Source organism: Geospiza fortis, unplaced genomic scaffold (assembly GCF_000277835.1).
Source record: "Geospiza fortis unplaced genomic scaffold, GeoFor_1.0 scaffold171, whole genome shotgun sequence".
Classification (NCBI taxonomy): Eukaryota; Metazoa; Chordata; class Aves; order Passeriformes; family Thraupidae; genus Geospiza; species Geospiza fortis.
In genome coordinates this window covers 2,354,526-2,376,736 of record NW_005054313.1, presented here as the reverse complement: position 1 = coordinate 2,376,736, position 22,211 = coordinate 2,354,526, and the positions used below count along the sequence as shown (strand labels likewise).

General features: G+C 40.4%; 1 protein-coding gene across 3 annotated transcripts in view; it reads left to right on the top strand.

The window, feature by feature from the left end:
* ADAMTSL3 (ADAMTS like 3) overlaps positions 1 to 22,211 on the top strand; it is a 168,953-nt gene that overhangs the window by 122,727 nt on the left and 24,015 nt on the right. For all 3 annotated transcript variants that reach the window (XR_004081612.1, XM_031055984.1, XM_031055983.1), the window contains exons 15-20: positions 4,813 to 5,099; positions 11,887 to 12,016; positions 13,057 to 13,249; positions 13,905 to 14,084; positions 14,850 to 15,003; positions 19,474 to 20,554. Coding sequence is in view for 2 of the 3 variants with exons in the window: in XM_031055984.1 (XP_030911844.1) it covers positions 4,813 to 5,099; positions 11,887 to 12,016; positions 13,057 to 13,249; positions 13,905 to 14,084; positions 14,850 to 15,003; positions 19,474 to 20,554 (2,025 nt within the window). In the remaining variant the exon portion in view is untranslated. The remainder of the gene's footprint in view (positions 1 to 4,812; positions 5,100 to 11,886; positions 12,017 to 13,056; positions 13,250 to 13,904; positions 14,085 to 14,849; positions 15,004 to 19,473; positions 20,555 to 22,211) is intronic.

The following is a 22,211-nucleotide window of genomic DNA, read 5'->3' as shown; positions in this document are numbered from 1 at the left end:
TGCTGCCAGCTGCTTGCTCTTGAGTCTTCTAAGGAAGTTGGCAGGTAAGGAGAGATGAGAAATAGCTGATGCCTGACTTCATTCCTTTCTGCAGATTGTCTGTGGGTCATGTGGACAATAATGGTTTGCGACCAGAGAATTTCTCCATCAGTACTTTAAACCTCATGCCCAAACTGCTCTGGTCCTTTCCAGTTAGATTTTTGGGGCAGGGATTAAGATTTAAATAGAAACTGTGACAATAAATTGTTCCTTCTCCCAGAATAAATTATAACAAGATTTCCCTCTGGTTGAGATCTGTTTGTTTTCTGTAATTTAGACATGGCACAGTGATAACTCACAGCCCACCTCTGCCTAGCAGGAGACTGATGATTTCCTTGGTAAAATGCAATCACTTTTAATTTCAGTTGTTCTCTTGTCATCCAAATTTAAACCACAATATGAAGTCTCAACTTCTAGTCCATCCTTTTATGACAACTTTCTCTCTATGCATTTGTGTGATGTTTTAGTTGATAATGAATAAGAGAATAAATGCAGCTGTGTTTTAGAACCCACAAGTGATGGATATGCCAAAAGTAGCTTGTGGAAGATAAATACTTCTGCCTCTGTGGTCTACCACGGCTGGTGTCCTGAATTTACATAGAGGGGGAATGTTCAAAAGCTTCTTTTTTTTATTATTAGCAAAATAAAAAATGACTGTCCTTAAAGTGAGGCCAAGAAAAATGTAGGTCTGACCTTTTTAGTTTTCAGTTGTGGAATGTGATGACAGTTGATACCAATCATTATTTTAAATGTTCTTCCCTCGAGCCTTCTTAGTTACAGTGGGATTCTCAGAGAAGCTCCGGCAAGTTCTTGCATCCTTTTTATTACTTGTAAGTTAAAGAAATAGACACCTCAGCTGCCTTTCTCTGTCATTGCTTAGGGAAAAACTAAAATGCTTTCAAAGACTGATATATTTTTTCAGCAATATGAGCTAAAAAGTGATGTGAAATGCAGTGTTTCTCGTAAAGGTTTCCACTTATTGCATTGGAGTCATTTTCACAGACATGTCCCCACTGTGCCTTTGGTGATGGAGAATTACCCATTTCTCACAGCTGCTCCTCTGAAAACAGGCTGGTGATTTTGTCCAACATTACCCTTGAGGCTGATAAAACCAGCAGTGTGGCTCTGTTCAGAGCAGGCAAGGGTGGTGCTGCAGGGAGGGGTAGGGTGCCAGCATCATGGAAGTTCTGCTCAGTAAGAGCCCACATTGTAGATGCTTCTTTAGACTTTTATCCAGGACCCTTGGTACATTAGGACTGACTGGAAATAATGCTGGAGCTGCCTTTTTATCTCATTATTTAGGCATTTCCTGTCTTAACTGAAAGCAAAAACTATGGTCATGAGGTAAATAAAAAATTAAGAGACACCATGTTTTCCAAGTCTTCAGTAAGCTGCAAAGGACTGCACTGAGTTCAGTTTTCAGTTCAGATTTGATTTGGTTGAGTTGGGCTGCTCTGTCCCAGTTTAATCATCATTAGTTTAGGTCACTGCTTCATTTCTCAGGTCATCCTCCACTTGCTTTTACAGCATGTGCCAGGTGAATGCACATTTCCATTAGTGCTAGACTGATAACACTGCAGCATGGATGTGCCCTCCACTGCATCTGTAGTGTCTTCATTATTTATACCTGCTCAGATGGGTGTAGGAGAAATTTGGTTCGATGCAGCATTGGGAAGAATGACTGGGTAAAAAAGCTGATTATAAAAAGTTGTACCTGCTCGAATTTGCATTTTTCTATTTTCTTTTTTTTTTTTTAATGAAAAGAGGGGTCTCATCTTTGAACCTAAAGATCTCAGAAAATTTCCAGTTCCCACTATCCTGTCCATTATAAATTGCTGATGATCTACAAAGCCCTGTAGTACAAATACTTTGATGCTCCTTAATCCTGACCTGAGATTACTCTGAGTGTGTGCCCATTGAAGGCAGACTGAGTTTACCTCAGGGAATTATTGTGTCCAGAGCATTACCATGAGTATGCTGTGAATGCCAAAATACCTCACATCTGAGGCTGATGGAGTTTGCTTTAATGACCTGTCACAGGCTTTGCTTTTGCATGTTCAAGATAAAGGAAAAAAAAAAAAAGCCCCATCTGCCTGAACTCAAAATTCAGATAAAAATCAGCTCTCTCTGTGTTCAGTCAGTTCCTTGCTCTGCTTTTGTACTAGCAGTCTCCATTGGTATCTGTTGAAAGTACTTAGTGTGACTTGAACATGATCATCCTTGGAGAAGTTTTATGGTTTAGGATTTCAATAGGTAAATAGTCACATGACTAGTTTAACAAATGCCAAGGTATAATAAAAAGTATTTAGTGTGTTCATTTTTTGTCTTGCACTTCACTGAAAAAATACCAGACACTAATATTCAACATGAAAAGCTCAATTCTAATATAGACTTGCTATAAGTCAAGGAAAAAAATGCTTAGAATTTTCTGAGTTTCTTTATAAATCATTTGGTTGCTGAGTGAAATTGTTGCTGTGATTCAAAATTTCCTTTAATTTATACAGGATTTCAAGAGAATGTTTTTGAAATACATTATTTTTAGAATGTTTAAATGCACTCAACAGTACACAAAACTAACACTAATTTCTGGTATGCTGCTGTCATGCTTTTACCAAAAGAAGTTATTACTTTCAGACTATAAACTTAGGTATGGTTAGAAGACCAACTATTTTCAACTATAAAGTCCATCAATTTTATTTTTCCAATTAGGTACATAAGTATAAATGGATCTTTTTCTTTTTTTTTTTTTTTTTTTTTATACAGAAGGAGAAGAAAGTAATCATTCTGTTAAGCCTATGCACACTGGCCATGATCCAATAAAGCACTTAAGCACAAGTTTCCCTCTGAACTCATTGTCATCCTGCTGTCTTCAAAGCACAGCTAATATGCTTAAGTTAGGCTCATGTTTAAGCATTTCATTGGATGAGGGTGATTTTGCCACGCTAGGTAGTTTGCATGGCTGTCTTTGAAAAGACTGTGAGATCTGATGTTCCAGGATTAAGCTGATTTTATCTGTTGGGGTAGCAGAAAGCCTTCCTTTGCAGCTTTTCCCACAGAACAGTCGCTAGAATTTATATCAGAGGCATCTGGACACTGACCCCACCAGCTGTGCCATGGACTCAGTGGGCTCTTGGGCTGCTCCTAACCTGGCATTTGCTCAGATTTGTTCACTGTAGGACACAGCCATGCACTGTTTTGATAGCATCCTTGATAACATCAATCTGGCCATGCAGGAAGGTGCTCAGGTTTGTGAAGGGATGAGCACTGGGAGCTCTTGGTGACAAGAGGAGCTGGGGATAATGTGCCTTTTCCTGAAGTCTGGTGAGGACCAGTGAGCTCTAACAAAAATTCTGAGAGAACTCAAAGAAATTTTGATGGGCTTAGATATATTTATCTTTGTAGCAGACCTCTAAAGTTATTTCATTAATATCTCCTTAAAGAATAACCAGTTAATCTTTTAACCTCTGTTGGAAATGGGAATAGTCTTTTCCACAGGAAAAAGTCACTTTTGGGGTCTGTCCCAGTCACAGCCTTGGTGAGTATCCCAAGGACTGACAGAGTATCCTTACAGGTTATCCAGCCATCTGTTCTCCTTTCTTCTATTTGATTCTTCCTCTGTGTATACTGGCAAGAAATTATTGGCAAGATGATAAATGGTGCACAGAATCAAACCACACTGTTGACATTTTTCTGTGCTTACTGTGTATGCAGAGTGTAAATACTGATTTTTGTCTTACACAACTGTTCTTATGTTTGTAAGGGCAGCTTTCCTGCAGTGAGGGAAAGATAATTCTTTATCCAAGATAAGGGCCAAATCTTTTGAATCCTAATTTGGATCTTTCTTTGCAAATACATTTTTAACATTGGTCAAATTATCCTCCTATATCTCCCACTGGTGTTTGGATCATCAGCTACATTTGGACGCATAATAAAGACCAACTGCAGCCTTTTCATGGGGAAAAAAAACTTCTAGGAAATTCTGTATTTGACTTCCATAAAGTATACCCCAGAGCCACCCAGGATAACTTTATTCAAGAAATCCAACCCCTTGTCTCTAGTGCCATTTTGAAAATTACTGTCAGATATTAATGTGACCCTCAAAGTCAGAGGATATTATAACAAATTCATGACCTGTAAAGCAAGATTTTATTGTAGTTCATTAGGGGCATAAATGCTTTCTAATAAAAATGATGGACTGTAGAGTGGTTAGACCTCTTCACTGAAGATGAGAGGCTGCTTGCAAGATTGAATCTGGAGAGCCTGCAGTGGTGTGCACTGGAAATGGCTCCATTTGAAAAGCTTTCTTTTCTCTGGTTGCTGATTATTAGTATGACATAAGGTGAGGACCTCTCAGATTTAAGCAGATTGCAAATATACTTTTGGCATATGCCCAAGTCCCTGTATCTGGGCAGTAATTTTATGTTGTACAGATGCATCTTCCTGGAGTTTCTCCTTTTTTCCCCGCTGAAGGAGACTGAGAAAAGATTTAAGTGTTTTCGTTTTTCCTCAGCAAAGGATACAGCTCTCCCTGATCCTCATGATTCTTTCTCCTCTTTTCCTACATCTTCTTGTGTGAATTTTGGTAAATGGTCTGGGATATGAGAGTCAAGTGTGAGACTTAAGATACTTGATTGTGCATTCTATTTAAGCGTCAGTGTGATGTATTTTCTGCTGAGTGTACAAACACCCCTTTATGTGTGTTGGCTGTGTTTTAGCTGTGCACACACAGGCACAGTTACATGGAATAAATGACAGTGCCGTGATGCTCTGCAGGTTCATTCCTGAGCCCTGGTCCCCGTGCAGTGCCACGTGTGGCAGTGGTGTCCAGGTGCGAGAGGTGAAGTGCCGGATCCTTCTCACCTTCACTCAGACCGAGGTGGAGCTGCCCGAGGAGGAGTGTGAGGATGAGAGGCCACCCACAGAACGAGTCTGCCACCAGGCCTCCTGTGACAGTGATCCTGTCCCCTACACGCCTGAATTTCCTCATGCTGAAGATGGCACTGTGATGTATGACTGGGAATATATTGGGTTCACTCCATGTTCAGCCACATGTCTTGGAGGTACCTTTTATTTTAATTTATCCTGAGTTGTAAGAATTTGACATTGTTTGGTGTTGTTGCACCTCCTGTTAGTGTTACCTTAAAGTAATTATGTTGATCTGTAGGAAAATCTGCAGCTACAAACTTTAACGTATTTTTGGATATCAATAGAGTATTTCAAACTACTTTCTTTCTTTCAGCAAAGGAGAAAAACTTTACTTATTGGGTAAAGTAAGGTGCAGGAAGTTGATACAGCTACTTGCTTCAGTCTTGCTGCTGCAGCACCTTGCTTTAGTCTTGTGAGGTGCCAGGCCCTCTGTGGTACCAGTATGTCTGATACATCAGTGGTGGAAATGTTTAGATGATCTACCTTTTCCTAGGAACCAAAACTGTATGGTTTCAGAGTAAAAATTCCCATGTTTATTCCTTTTCTTCCAAAAAGCTGCTGTTTTCTGCAGAACAGTAGGAATACAGAGCTGTAATTAGGGAGACTTGCTTCCAGCCTGGCTGGTGTGGAGATCAAACAGGAGCTGGTTTGGGTCTGGGTGCTCTGTATCACTGCCTGGAGCTCTGTGCCATACATCTGTCTGCAAGTAGTTAGGCACATTCCTGCCTGGATGTAATCGAATCTCCCTGTCGTCCTAAGTACATGTTACCAGACAAGGCTGCTGGTGTTGCTACTACTTACTGTACTTTGGGACTGAACACAGTGAGTTATGAAGTGTTAAGTGGAGGCAGTGGAATTGTGAACACACCTATATATGACAGGACTGCTGACATCAGTGGGAAGTGAAGACAGTTGTACCCATAGAAGAAATAAAAAATGTAGAAAAAGGGGAAACAGAAACAATTGGAAGTGGGGAGCGAGATAGAGCTCACAGACAGCAGCCTCCCTTCTTGGTGCTGTTCATCAGTTCAAAGCTGGAAAGCAGAAGCTGGGAGGGATGCCCCAGAATGGGATCCAGCAGCATGGTAAGTGACTGATAGTGCCTCAGTTATCATTTAACACTGCTGCTTACTGAGGGGGTTGATCCATAGGAATAACAGCACCTGTGATCACAAAAGCTGGAGCATCCCATTCCCTGCACTACCTGCAGTGGCATCATGGCTAGGAAGGAGAGACTGTAGTCCAAGTGTGTTTGTAGCAGCATGAGATGGTAGTGACGCCTTTGTGGCTGAGTGACTCTGTTTTATATTTTAATAAGATAAATGTTTTTAGAAATAAGGAAATTGTGCTGTAAAGCAGAAGCAAACCTTTCATTAATTCAAAATTTGAAGTTCTGGTATCTCAACTGATTTTTGTAACGTACAACCATTTTGTTGCCATCTTAAATCCACTTTTCTGCTTTTTAGCCAATGTCTTTGTCAGAGGTGTTCTAAAACTCCAAGGTTTTTGAATTTTGAGGACATAATCAGATATGTAGGCTGAAATAATCTCTAGTCTTTGCCTGCTACTGCACATGTTGCAATTGCATTCTGCATCTCCAAGGGTGAGTTTGTCCTTGCAAAAGCACCCCCATAAAAACTTGCACTTGGTGTGCAGCCTGATGGTAATTTAAGGAGCCTGCACTGAACTCAGCAGTTTCATTGGAAGGAACTTAAAAATGACTGATGACCAGAATCTTGCGTTCAGCTTAAATTTTGTTCCTGGGGGAGCTGAGCGTGAACTCTGTTGTTGACTTCTGACCCTTTCATGAATTTGTGAGATTCCCTGACCCACAATTGTCCTGTAGGTGTTCACAGTAATCTAACAATTTGTTTGCTATGCAGTAGAAATGACTCACTTGAAGAAGTCTGAAAGACAATATCTGTTTGTGTTTTTAAGACTTCTGTGGTATCACTGGTACTGTGTCTAGACATTTTCCTTATGTGATGCTCCTGGGAAATGTGGGAAGTTGTCAGGGTGTTTTATCAATGAGCAGCTTCAGAAACCCCCATATTGGTGTGCTAGTTAGGTGATTTTTCCTTTCTATCAGCTCTGGTCTTCTGGCTGCCTTGGCAAAGGCTTTCAAACAGACCAAAAATTACCTGCCGATAAATAGTTTTAAGGGAACCAGACATCTCTTCTGTTTCCAGCTCACTGCAATGTACTAGCTAATGATCTCACTGTCTACTATTTTTCCATTGTGTAGTTCAAAGGAGCTGATCCATTTCTGCTAAGTTTTATGTTCAAATCTCATTTCAATTAGATGAACTCTTTCGTTATAAGAAATAAATGTTGTCTGAGTTTGGAATAACCCAGTGTAATGTAAATTATATTAGGTGCTTTTTTCTCTAGTATGTATGCATCTAGCAGTGGCTATTAAAACAAATTCCTGTGGATTTCTCTATCCTCGAAACTCCCTGCCCCCGTTTCTTGGTGCTTAACTCTTTCGGAATGAGGGAAAATTCTGCAGGCTCTAAGCAGGCTGGAAGCTTTTATAGCCAGTATTTGAGCAAAGTCCGAATCTCTCTTTCAGAGCTTGTCACTTGCACCTTTTTTTTAATCCTCACGCAGACTAGACTTGTAATTCAGTCTCCTCTGGTCCCTCTGCAAAGCAGATGAAGAAATGCAGATGGAAACATTGGATTTTTCAGATATTAGACTTACAGAGAGTGATTTGCAAGGTGTTATCAAACATCATCTGTCCAGTTCTAGAGCAAGTCACCCCAGTCTTGGGTCACTTGTGTGCCTTCTGCCCCAAACCTCTGTGGCTTCTCACACAGCATGTGAAGAGCCAAACAAGTTGAGGTTTTGAGTGCAGCCCAGTTGTTTTATGCCTCTTAGCATAATTAATGCTTCCTTCATCTGTCTTTCCATGAGTGTAAATAAAAGTTGTCGTGGCCTGTTAGTCACAGGCAGACATCACCTTTAATACCCGTAGGAAGCTCTGTAACCAGTCTGAAATCTAAAGATCTGGTTTTTTATTCAGTGCCTGAAGAAATCCCAAACTGAAAATAAGCCAGCTGCGTGCTTGGGGATCTCAAAATTTGCCTTCATTTTCCCTGAATGTTTTTTTGGGTTTCTTTGGTTTTGTTTTTGTGTTCTTTTCAATCTGAAGAACTTTGGCCGTGATGTGAGAGCCCCAGATGTAAGTTTAATTTACATTAGGGAAGTAAGTTTAATATCATCATTAGGGAATTAATAATCATTATGAGAATAAAGAATATGCCTGAAGATAAATGTTTTTGTTGTAAGCTATAGCATTTCTTTAGTGGTGTCAATCATTTACTACTCAACAATATTTTAAAGGGATACTTTTCACTTTAAAGATCTCTGAACATTTTCTTGTTTAAATATATGTTTAGTTGCAAGAGGCAGATTTTGGTGGTTAAACGTAATTATTATTAGTAGTAGTGCTCTATATGCTTCAAAAATGGTTATTTGGGCCACCTAAAGTCATTACAATGGCCTAAAAATAATGTGATTAAGCAATAAATAACATGTGCGTATCCTGTTATTTCCTCTATAGCCTCTGTGGCTTTGGTAACTTCAGAGTGCAGTCAAGTTGTGTTTTCAGGCTTTTGTCTGGACCATAGGAGCTAAAAGTTTACCATTTTATTTATGAGAAACCTGAGATTCTTAGAATATTAATGGATTCTAGCCAAATTTAAGGGTTCTAAGAAAAACAATAACCGTTCAGAGACTCACATATAAAGCTGAGAAAATTTGCTCTCAGCTTGTGTTGGAGTCACCTTGATAGCTGGTCATTTGTGTCATTTATTTCATTAGCTGCAGATGTTGTTTACTCTCTTACAGAAGTATAAAATAGATGCACTGAGAGGCTCAAGGATATGTAGAATTTGACATTTCTTCTGAGTTATTTTCAGCTTATAGTAAATATTTTTAAGAAGCCACTAAACTGAGACTATCTGATGTAAATAAGTGTCGTTCCTCTTCCAGGTGTAGAGAATAGATCCACCTTTTTAACGTTTGTAGAGGAGCTTTCCACCCCCATTTTCTTTGTACTTTAAAAATGCAGGAAGAGAAATTCTGGGCTTAATTCAAGCATTTTGCTCTTTTAAAACAGCTTCAAGCACTGTATATTTCATTGCACAGAAAAGATTGCAGAAGAATGTAAATGTATGTGGTTTGAATGCTGGGTTAAAATAGAAAATATTCTATTTCACTGAATAGTAGGGTAATTACTACAATAGTGCATCAGATTACTGTAAAAATACTTAATGCTCCCTGCTGCATACATAATGTTTTAGTTAAATTATCTACTATGTTTATATTATAAGCCAAGAAAGTCATACATATAAAACTTTGCTTGTTTGAATAATAGATTTTTCCATTTTCCAATTGACATAGAATAAGTTTATCAGTGATTGAAGTTCCCAGCTAATGGAAAATTATACTTTGGGGTGAGAAATCTGATTAATTGTAAAGACATTTTGACAGTTAAGTTCAAGAAAATTTAACATCAATTAGGTGCAGTTATTTATTGAATAGAGTTCTTGAACTGAGAACGAAGGAACAGGAAGGACTTCGTGGTGGGTTTTTAACAACTCTTTAGTATCCATTTTGTACTTACAGCATCAAAACAGGGGGCAGGTTTTCTTTCATTGAGGCCCCTGTGGGGAAGAATTGCTAATGCAGTTTGTGCTCTGTACTCCAGTCAAATGAAAAACACACCACATATCAACATTTTCTTCTCTTAATGTGATTAAACCTCCGCAGGTCCTGCTGCAAGGCAGGAACCCCTTAATGAACTCCAGGTGCCAATTTGTAGACAGACCCCATCACCTGGTATGACATGCCTCATGTTCATTTGGCTGGCCACTTTAGCTTATATAACACCGAGATAAAAAGTTCCCATGACATTATTGCCAATTTAGATGGTCTGAGGGGAGTTTCATTTAATTCTTCTCCTTTGTGTGAGATGTTAAGACAATTTTATGTGGTGCAACCTGTTCCAGAGCAGAAGCATCACTTTGGAGCAAGGTTTTCTCACAGCAACACAGGGAGCAAAGCTAAAACTTGGTAGCATAGGGTAGATTATGACCTAAAATATAGATTATATGGATGCTTGGCATGGATTTTTTTACTTGTCTGGTAAGGCAAAGCTGTTTCTGTCAGAACCCAACTCTAAATGCTTCCTTCTCTCCGTAGACAGTCCAATGTGCATTTCCTATGTAAGGGGAAAGGGAAGCTGCTCCTGTTAAGCAAACACTTGAGGATTGACTTCAAAGAAAGCTTTTGATTCTCCTACTTCTATAAGAAAAATTATGCTTATTGCTTTGTCATGTTTGGGCATTTTCATGCCTGTATTGCAGTCATGGTATTTGTTAAATATTTATTCTCAGCCTGACTAGTAAAGTAGTTTTCCTACAATGTGTGTATGTTCTATGTTAACAGAATTATCAATACTTTGATTCAAGAGAAATGAATAGATTGTCAATCATATTTAAGGTCAGCTCTTTTGTTCTATAAAATTCATCACTTTGTAAATGTAGTCAAAACATTTATATAACAAGGTCTTTCTGAACTGCAAATGAGTCCCAGAGGGGATCTCAAGGTGTACCAGAGAGCCTGAAAGAAATTGGAATTTGTGTTATTCTGAAAATTGCTACTGGTTTACCCATGCTGAGGTGTCTGAAGTAGTTGGGCTGGCTCAAGTGGGACTGTGGCCTGGGCTGGCTAATACACTGGACTGAATCAAAATTGCTTATAGATGGAGGGAACATCTTTGATTTATGCAAAAATGACAGTGCTTGTGTACAGGAGAGAAATATTGGACTGGGGGTGGAACTTTCTGTGTCAGGTATTCCAGCCCACTGGAATCAGAATGGCTGATGGTCAGCAGTGTCCTTTTAAAATCACTGAAGATAAGTGAAAGATAAGAAGGAAAGGAATTTAAATTCTATGAAACTGGCTCTTCAAGAGCCATTTTTACTTGGAAACAATAAAGGTATTTTATGATTTCAGCTCTTTTGTTCTGTAGGATTTGGATCATTAGCATTGCTCGTATAGAACAACCCAGCTACACAGAATCCCCCAGGCACATCACAACCATCTTGTAATTTATGTGCATGTGAGTGAGCTTTGAAATTGAGCAAGGCTTTCATACTAAAAAATATGATATATAAAATTGGATAATTGCACAAGTTTAAAATAGAAGTAGTTCACTGAACGTGTGTTCACTAAGCTGTCTTGTTCTAAAGGAAACTTATATTACGTTTCATTTTGCTCATAGAAATTTGAGCATTAGTAATCTTCCATGCTTTAGTAATAAGATCCAGGTAGCAAGAGCTGCAGATCAGAAGGTGCCAAGAATGGTAACTGGTCAGGAAAGCTCTAGGCTGGGTCAGATTTGCTGCCTTCAGCAAAACCATTGCATCTCTTGGCCACTGAGAATGGCTGACTAAACATAGAACGTTTCTCCTGACTATAGCTTTGCAAGTTTTCTGCATTTTTATAACAATTTTTGCAGATCTTTAGCTTTTTATTAAAGGCAAGGTAAGTGAGAAGGAATCACTTTCACCTCAGTTTTGGCAATGGAGGTAGCAGCTGGTTTAGGATCATTACTGAACCAGTGGATGCAGCCTCTGGTAGTAGCTTGAGAGAAAAACCTGGTTTTTATTGGTTTTCAGAGCAGTAGAATGTCAAATGATGACTTTTAAATATCAAAGAAGTAAAGGTGAGATATAATTCACAAATATCTTCTGAGTATTAAATATATAAACTGTCTCTGCATTCCTTTTTGCTTGAGTTGTTACTTTTATCTAATCCAGTGCTTTTTTTACTGATTATTATTCAAGAGCAAGCTTGACAGAAATCTCCTGCATCTCCAGTGTTTCATGGGTGTTTTCCTTTCAAATGCAGGCACACAGGAAGCCATTGCCATGTGTCTGCATGTGGACACAAAGCAAGGTGTCAGTGAAAGCCTGTGTGACAATTCCAAGAGGCCACCCCCGATGACTCGGACCTGCAACACGAAGCTCTGCCCCCCGAGGTACCCTGGAATAATGGAATTATGTGGTGGCAAAGGAAGGGTTAACGGGACTTAAATAAACATTGCCTTTCTCAGAAAGGGTTCAGATTGCAGGACTGTGGTCATGCTTTTGGGATAGAATTTCACTACTTCCATTTTCAACAAGGTTTTGGGATTGGGGTGTTTTTTTGGTCTTGTTCACTCCTTTTCCACTCTTCATATCTCACTGATGAAATAGGGGACATTTTCTGAAATAAATCTCTTCCATGTTGAATATCTGCCAGAGTTAGAAAAAGAGCCTTAGCTCTCCAAGTAGTAGAAGGAAAATTTTGAAGATATTTCACAAAGGAAAAGCTGAGGATATTCACTTTTTATCTTTACTGAATTAAAAAACATATGAATTATGATTTAATGGCACCTCAATTTAATGCTTCTTTAGTAGCCCCATGTAGTTCTTATGTTTATTTGGAGATTCTGGGGAAAGAACAAACCCAGTCTAAATCCCAGAAAACCTCTAGGTCTTTTGATCCCTTGAAAGGGCCGTATGTGAAATTTTGATGTGTGCTTGCTTGTTTACCCATTTCTGATCTCTGACATCCCTGAGATCCTTTCAAAATTGTTTCTATGTGTTTTCAGAAACCTGCTCTTGCTAAATGTAGGGAACAAGTTAACAGGAACAGGATGTTTTATAGAAAACATATACGCATCTAAAGGAAGTTTTCTAAATATAAGAAAGGTCTATTTACATATTTACATTTATCAATGTAAACAGCAGCAGGTTGCCAACAGGCTGTTTTTAAGAGGAGCACTATAAAGGTAAATACTGGAGTAAAATTTGTCTGAAAATGACAAAGTTTATTACTTTATTGTTAATAAATTCTGCATTTGCTTGTTACCAATTTACACTTTTGTGCTCCAGCCAAACCAAAGGGGCGTTTTAGCCATCGATCAATAACGTGCCTGCAGCTGTGCTTTTTGCTGGGCTCTGTCTGGATGAGACTGTTCCTTCCCCAGGGTGAGGTGGGCTGCTGAAGGAGAGCTTTTGGTGTGTTTTGGGACAGGTGGCAGAGCGGCCCCTGGAGCCGCTGCTCGGCGAGCTGCGGGGTGGGGATCCAGAGCCGCGCCGTGTCCTGCCAGCAGCCCGGGGCACCCGCTCCTGCTGCCCACCAGTGCCCGGAGCCAAAGCCTCCTTCTCTGCAGGCCTGCAACCAGATTGACTGTCCCCCTGCTTGGCACGCTGAGGAATGGCAGCAGGTATGGCTGGGTCACAGGAAGAGTCTAAATGGGTTCCTCTGGCCAGGAACTTGGAACTCTCCTGCATGGAAGGCAGCTCCCCACCTTCTGTGTGTGTTTCAACTTCCATCACAGAACAAACTAACCCAAAAGTGCTGCTCTAGACTCTTGTGCTGATAAGCAGTCACAGGATGAGGTGGAACACCTTGTTAGGATTTCAGAAAGCTGGATACCTGTTATTCCACACATCATCTCTCTTCCTATGCTCTCTAAACACAACCACCTTCTTTTTCTTTTTCTTTTTCTTTTTCTTTTTCTTTTTCTTTTTCTTTTTCTTTTTCTTTTTCTTTTTCTTTTTCTTTTTCTTTTTCTTTTTCTTTTTCTTTTTCTTTTTCTTTTTCTTTTTCTTTTTTCTTTTTTCTTTTTCATGCATTAACAAGTTAGTGACATAGATTTATGCATAAGATGCATGTTTTTCTCTGAGATTCCTACTACTTCCATGCATTCAGGTAGTATGTCTGACATTTGATCTCCAGTTCTCATCTCCAGTAGATTAAATATTTTAACATTGAATTTTCCATGCTGCTTGATTTCCCATTGAGAGTAGATGTCATTTTTCAGGAGCGCAGATGTCCATGCAGGTGTAAATGCTACATTTGATTCTTCTCCTCCTTAGTGTTCACGTACCTGCGGAGGGGGGATTCAGACCCGCAGGGTGTCCTGTAAGCAGCTGCTGACAGATGGAAGTTTCCTGAAACACCCTGATGACACCTGCCAGGAACCCAAATTGCCAAGTAGTAAAGCCTGTGCAAAAGTTGATTGTCCTCCTCAGCTGGTCTTTGGAGAATGGTCCAAGGTGAGCAAACCTCAATAATGGTGAACCAAAACCCTCCATTATAACGAAAGCTCTGAAGGTTTCTGCCTGGGTAAATGAGCTGTTTGGAGCTGCCAGGGCAGCTGAAGCTGTCACAAAGCCTGTCCTGAACTAAACTGTGCATGCCTGCCTGCAGCCAGACTGATCACAGTGCTTCAGTCACTGGAGGTCATTGGATGCTTTCTACCAGACATGTTTAGCTATCAATAATTTCATGGTACAGCTTCCAAGAAGCAAATCTTTGCATTATTCTGGAATACATCCTCCTCCTTTCCTGATTAATGCAAGCTTGCTACCACTCCCCATTCAAAATGATTTAGAAAATTGAATTTAGAAGCTGAAATTACAGTTTCATGCAATACAACCTAAGAGAGAGAGCTGAGAGACTTGCCAGAGACTGTTGAGAACCTGCTGAGTTGTTTCTCTCAGGTACCAGATCTCATTGCTCTGTTTTGCCCATGGTTGGGCATAAATACTGTCATGTTACATAATTCATGGCTTGCTTGCTGGAAAAACTGTCTTATATTCTTACTGCCTGGAAAAGTGGAGAGAGTTTAATAACTAATATTACAGTCTAATAACTAGATGACACAAGGATTCTTATGAAGTAGAGTGTGTGTACTCTTTCAGAACTAAAAAATTAAAAAAAAATATTAAAAGAAAACCACCACAAAACAAACTAGCTTAAAATTAGCATGTATGGTGTGGAGCACCAAGTTTAGCTTGACTGCATCCTTCCTTTCACAGTGCTCAGTAAGCTGTGGTGTTGGAATCCAGAGAAGGAAACTTGCCTGCCAAAACCTCACAGCAAAGGGCCAATATGTCACATTAAATGGATCGATGTGCAGTGCTCTGTCTCCTTCACTACTTGTAAGGTCTTGTCAGATGAATGCCTGCAACAGTAAGTATGTGAATTTATCTGGTTCCTTGCTGATTTGGAATGATCTATTTATAAAGAGAAATCTGTATGCACATTAATTCACTCATCTCCCTGTACTATCACAACATAGCTTGGCACAAACTGAGTGTCATAATTACTATACCAGTAATAACAGGATTGCTTTTATTTTTATTTCCACCATTCAAAAACAAAGGTTATGATCTCAAGAAGTAGTTTTTGAATATATATTATGGTGCATACCTCTCACCTTCACTCTTATGCACCATTTGATCTGATTTGTCCTTTATCATTACACTATTCAAACAGGAAAAAAAAGAGAAAAATTAATAAATTTAACATAAATTACAAAGGACATTAGAAAAGATAAGAATCCAGTTCTGCCTTGTCTTTTCTCTGTATGTTTGTATTACACTGGACATTTTGCTTAACATGATGGAATTCAAAACCTGAAACTCTGTGCCAGTGATAATTTTAGGTATAATTTCTGTCTCTCCTTGTAAAAATTACAATCCTGGCCTCATTAGCTGCACAGAGAGTGGTGACAATACAGACATTTTTTGAAAAATCTGATGTTTTATTACTGTCTATATAAGAATCTTTTCAGAGGGATTGTCTATGGAAATTGTACAATTTGGGCACAACTGGGTTATGGTACTGATGGTAGTTGCACTAATTGTTTAACAGTGATGGAAAATCCTCTGTGATACAGAGCGTGTTCAATTACATCCACTAATTTAGAATAGGCAGATCTAAATGCAGGTTCTTTATGTGTGAACCTATGTTCCCCTTCCTTTATAATGGAGAGTATTGGTTTGCAGATTTGGGGAGCAGGGTGCTGAGAGGACAGGGAAAAAAAAGAGTTTTTAGTTTTGAGCTGTGGGAAAACATAAAGCCATTATCAATGGCCTGGTTCTGATCACAGGTCAGACATAGCCATGTTTTGGCTCAGCTCACAGTGTTGTGAAGAAATAGCTACTTTATACATTTTGAAGCTTTGCTCTAAAAATTATTCACAAAACAACATAAGAAATAGAATAATTACTGATTCATACATAATATGGAACTTCTTTTCCTGGCCTGCATTTCAGATTAACATGCCAAAATCCTGAGGTTCAAAACTCCACTTAAATAAAGCCCCGTGGACTTTCAGGAATGTCCTTGGCATAAGGTTTAATAAAATATTTTGAGTTGCATATCTATCTGAATTTAATTAATTGTGGATAGTTGAATGGCAGTGGAGCTGCTTTGCAAATTGCTTAGTTCAGACTGATATTAATGTTAGCATGTCAGCTTCCAGCACAGTGCCTAGAGAGCAGCACACAGGGCTGCAGAGGGAGTAACATTGGCCAGAATGGGAGCAGATCAAAGCCATAAAGAGAATCCCTGTCCTCTCCCTGCATTTTCATCACTCTGTGGAGCAAGGAAGCCTTTGCAGCTCAGATCTGCCTGGGGATTCTCTCACAGTGCAGCAGGAGGGCAGGGGAAGGTGTGAGGCTGCTCCACACCTGCAGTTCCTGCTTGGGTCTTGCAGAAGGAGCCAGGGCTGGGACAGCAGCAGGCTTTGGAGTCCCAGGAACGTGCAGGAGGCATCTCCTCTGTATCTACATCTCCTCTGTAGGACAAGGAGTGATGTGGATGGGTGAGGAGCAGTGTGGTGTGAGTGCTGTTGGGGGTTCTTGCCTTGGAGAGCAGTTCCTAAATCTCCCTCCTCAAGGTGATGCTTCTGTGGCTCACAGGAGTGCCTTTTTTACTGTCTCATGACAATGCTGAGTCATTTTAGACTTAATCTTTTACCCTGAGACTGGTAATTGTAGCTGTTTTCTGACTTAGGAGTGCTTATTAAGTAGAAACATTCCTGACTCCGGGCTCTGAGAAATAGGAAATAACACCAGTCTAGCCCTGAGGTCACCAGGATCTGAAACCCAGCTGAAGCTGTTCAGGACCATTACAGGTCACAGATGCAGATGGATTTGTATCAGGTGATAATGAGGTCCAAAGGCTCCAGCACATATTCCATAAGATTTACCTTTACCCTCCCAAACAGTCCATTACCTCAGCAGCTGCAAGATTGAATGACAGTAAGGACCTAGAGAATGCAAAGTTATGTGGCCTCATACATTCATGTGACCTTATATATTTATATGGCCTGCCATCCACAACTCTGAACTTTGTTTCACTCTCAGCCTTGCTCACCAGTCACCAGTAAAAATACACACACCCTTTAGTGTTGAGCTGCTAATGAGAGTTAGTGGTCTGTCTTTTTTAAAGAAATGAAATGGATGAGACTTGTTAACATATTTATAAGTACGCACTGGGTTTAATTCTAAGCTGGAATAACTAGTGTAAACAGACCACAGCCTGAAGTATTTTAATTTGTGTGTTTAAAGTTACACTTACTGTGTCTGTAAGTTGGGTTTTGGAAGTAGAATATTTAATACTGGAACGCTTCCCTGAAAAGAAATATTTGGGGCCCAATAACTTATTAAAACCAGGACGCTACTTTAATAATTTTAGTAAACTGAATGCCTAAAACAATTTAATTGTTGTACCATGTGAAATGATTGAGGGAACCTTGTGTCTGGATAACAAATGCCGATTTAAAAGCTGTGTAATTATGAAACCATGATATCCCCACAGGTCTGAACTCATTACCCAAAACATTGAAAATAACCATTTTGTTTTATAAGCATAAGAACGCACTCCAGGGTGTAGTTCCTATAGTGTACACACTTATTGAATGCTTGAAGCATTTAGCTTTTCACCTATTTCTTCACAGCATATTTGGAGCACATGTATACACAGTTTTTCGGGTATCATTTCTGTGCCATCAGCGTAGTTGTCTTTGTATTTAAGTACCTCCCAAGTGGAAAAGCAGCACCGATTTCAGATTCAGACGAGCTGAGAAATGTTTTGATCCCTGTGTCCATTTCCTGGCCATCAGCTCCTTCTGCGGGCTCTGAGTTTTCTCTCCGTCACATACCAAAGCGCTGGGTCACCGAGCACTGCGGGGCTGTTTTCTAGCACCAGCAGCGTTGTTTCCCGACCCTTCCCGTGCGGCCGATCGGACCCGGCCGGGAAGGGCTCGGGGTGCGTGTCCCTGTCCTGCCGCGCTCTGTCCCTCCCTGCCCGGCGCGGCGCTCCCGGCCAGGCTCGCTCCGCTGATCAAAGCGGGCACTGCTGCTGCCAGCAGTGAGTCAGCACAGCGGCATCCAGAACTCTGCATCCAAAACACCCCTTGTGCCTCCCAGCTCTGCTGGAAAGCCTGCCGTGGTGCTCATGCAGGCAGACCGCTAGAAACCCTCCAGCATCTTCATCCAGGCAGCTCCCTAGAAACCCTCCAGCATCTTCATCCAGGCAGCTCCCTAGAGACCCTCCAGCATCTTCATCCAGGCAGCTCCCTAGAGACCCTCCAGCATCTTCATCCAGGCAGACCCCCAGAAACCTTCCAGCATCTTCATCCAGGCAGATCCCCAGAAACCTTCCAGCATCTTCATCCAGGCAGCTCCCTAGAAACTTTCCAGCATCTTCATCCAGGCAGCTCCCTAGAAACCCTCCAGCATCTTCATCCAGGCAGATCCCCAGAAACCTTCCAGAATCCAGGTGCCCACAGTTCAGTGCAGGAGGAGTTTCATAATACCCAGTGTGTCTATACCCAGTCTGCACAAAGCTTTAGGCTGTTATTGCCTGCTTTTGTAATTCATCTGATCACTCTATTCAGCCTTGAAAATTCTGCCTTATTTCTCTCTTCCCTCGCTTCCCTCCCTGCTTTCTTGGCACAATATTGTCAGCAACTCATCTTTCAACCCTAATGAATTACCCTCAGTGTGTGATTACAGGGCGGCTTTGCCTGTTGCACGTGCTGTGTCTTCACTGACTGTTTCTTTCACCTCCTGCACTGCTATCAGTTTGGCTTGACTCAGGCAACCAGCACAGCCAGCCAACATTTTAAATAAGAGTCAAGGGGAGCCTTACATTTTGGATAGATTTTGTTTTATTTAGGTCATTCTGCACTCAACAGTGCTCAAATGTGGGGAAAGTGATAATGTGTTCACATTTTTTAAATTCAGTTTTTTCATTTCCATCATGCCTAGCCTTTCTGAGGCAACAGTAGGAAATATAACTGGAATATGAGCATATACATGGAGTAATATATAGTATGTGTACATATCCTTTCATATATATGTTCACTATCTATGTCCTTCACATAGGTAGGTACATGTTGCCTGGATCCTTTTATTGCTAGGAGATTTGGGGAAGAAGCAATAGAATTCTTGGCCAAAGCAAGGGAATGTTATGGTTTCGTGTTGTTCATATTTTTGCATTTTTGTGACTCAGATAAAAGGTCTGTGTGTGTTGCAGTCTGGCTTGAACAAAGTCAGGAAAAGCTCTTTCAAGCATTCTGTGAAAAGCAGATTTTCTAGGCATGACTGCCAGTGACTAGATGCTTTTCAGCACATTGTTTTCTTGCAGAGATCAAGCCCAAGCTTCCAGCAAAGTTTTCTGCCCATGGACCTCAGATTGTCAGCATGCACCGAGTTTATATTCAGACACGGCCAGAGAAGCGCATTAATTTTACCATAGGAAGCCGAGCCTACTTACTCCCAAAAACATCTGTGGTCATTAAGTGCCCCGTAAGAAGGTTCCAGAAGTCCCTTATCCGCTGGGAGAAGGATGGGCAGCACTTAGAAAACTCCAAAAGGCTTGGCATCACTAAGTCAGGCTCGCTGAAAATCCACTCCCTGGAGGCTGTGGATATCGGTGTGTACCGGTGCATCGCAGGCTCTGTGCATGAGACCTTTGTGCTCAAACTCATCGGGACTGACAACAGGCTCATCGAGCCCCCAGCCCCTCCAAAGCAGCCCAGCCAGCCCAGCCACCCGGATCACAACGAGGCCAACAGCCTCGGGGCCAAATGGCACAAGATGAGCAAAATGTGGCAAATGTGGAGCAAGAAGAACGAGCTCTACCTGGGTGACAGGCAAGTCAATGATCAGCCGTTCCTGAGGAACCTTGGGAGCTTTGGGAGCAATTCAGCAGAAGAGTTCAGCTCTCGAGAGTTCAGGAACAAGCGCCTGGAGGCTGCAGTTCTCCAGGGTGCCTACAGCATGGACACGGCTCAGTTCGAGGAGCTCATGAGGAACATGAGCCAGCTCATTGAAACTGGAGAAGTCAGCGATGACCTGGCATCCCAGCTCATCTTCCAATTGATTGCTGAATTATCCAGGCATCCACAACCAACTGCTGAAAAATGGAAGGGGGCCCAGGATGAGAAAGTTTCCTCAAAACTCCGAAGCAAATCGCCAAACAAATCCGAACGTTTCAGCACAAAAACGGTCGATAAGTTAATGTTTGACCAGAAGGTTCCAGTTATTATGAGGCAAAAGGAAATTCCTCAAGTTTCCTTCAACAAAACAGTAACTGTACGAATTGGAAATACAGTTTTTCTGACCAAGAATACTCATGCTGTCAATCTACTGTGTGAAACAGCTGGTATGAGTGAAGTGAAATATACTTGGACAAAAGATGGCGAGACATTAAAAGCCTCTGCGAAGTAAGTAAATAGATTCTCTTTTACTTTTGAATGACTTACTATGTCGCTGTCGATGGAAAAAATCCACCCTGCTGTGCAATATTAGAACATACTGTTGTAAAAATGAGATAAGCATAGCCACTGGGCCTGCCATCTTTCTAGTTAAGTAATTTATTTTTATTCTTTCAAGTGTCTGTCACGTTGTTTGGCTTTACTGACATCCAAGTGCTTGGCCTTTTCCAGGACACTACATAGGACGATTTACTATTTTTATAAGGTGAAGTGTTTTGGATGTCCTGGCTGTATTTTTTTGATCTGCTTTAATCATTTCAGCTGTGTCAGAAAAAGAGCAGATTTACCCTCAAATTAGAGAGGCTATTGGATTTGTTCAGATACTAAATGCAGTAGGAACACATTAAAAACATCTGCCATGGTACAGATGAAAAGAAGTCTTAGCTCTTACTCATTTTAAGAAGGGAAAATATCAGTGGTACCCACACCATTCTTCAACACACTATTTAGGTATTACTGTAGCTGCATAACTTGAATTGAAAAAGAAAAAGATGAGCTTTTTTGGATGTTTTTCAATACTTTAAAATATTTCTGTTGAGGACAGTGAAATTCAGAATAATAAAGAACCTGTATTACAATCACGTTTGAGAGTGACAAATGAGTACAGCAAGCTGTTACAATCAAATATTTGCTCAAGGCTGAGCAAATACTTCTACTTCAGTGCTGATAAATTAGAAGCTCACCTGGTAATATTAACATTAACTTTGTGTGTGAGCCTCTTGGAATTATAGCTAGCTCTTGAGTAATGAAAAAACTGGTTCTGAAATGATAAAGACGCTTTTGGATATTTCTCAACATATTTAACTGATTAAATACACTGCCAAGAAAAATATACTTCTGCAGGGCTATCAATTAAAGCAAAGACACCCAAACTAAGCCATTTTAAAAAGTGAAAATGTTTTTGGAATCATGTGGCTCCCACCAGTTGTGTTTATTTTGTGAAATGTGAATAATTTTGCATTAATTTGTAGCAAGTGATACTTCAATTTTTGTGGACATGATGGTGTTTTGTTTATTCACAAGTATGTTTGCTTCCTAATTTCAGCCCAGACTGATATTCTTGCGCTTAAGGCAAAGTAGGTATATTTCCTAATTTTTTCCTAGTAAGGTTTCTTCTACACAAATCTACATATATGTGTGTGGACCCAAAAGTGATGTTAATAGCATTGCATCTGAAAGAGTGTGAGGAGGTAAATGGTCTTTATCTGTCAGGTTTGAAAAAAAGGATGAACTCAAGCCGTGCATGAGGTAGCTTGTTTTGTTGAGACACAGGTATTTTTAATATTATTTTTTGTTAGTCTGTTATGTAAATGTACTCAGTGTGGGAAAACACCAGCTGCAGGTTTTTGGGATGTGCTGAGTGTATGGTAAGTCATGTAATTTAGTACTGAGAAATGTAACAGAGGAGAAAAGTTGTTATTTTCAGTCTCTTCCCCAGGCTGTGATCCTCCTCACAGGGCAGACAAGGCACGCAAGACACCTGTGAGGTTTTGGTGGAAGACTTTAACTTCAATGATGACATTCTGAAAAAGCCCCAACAACCCCAACCCCATAGTAATTTGAAAGTCAGATGAGGCCATAGAATTGTGAATTCCCCAATCCTGCT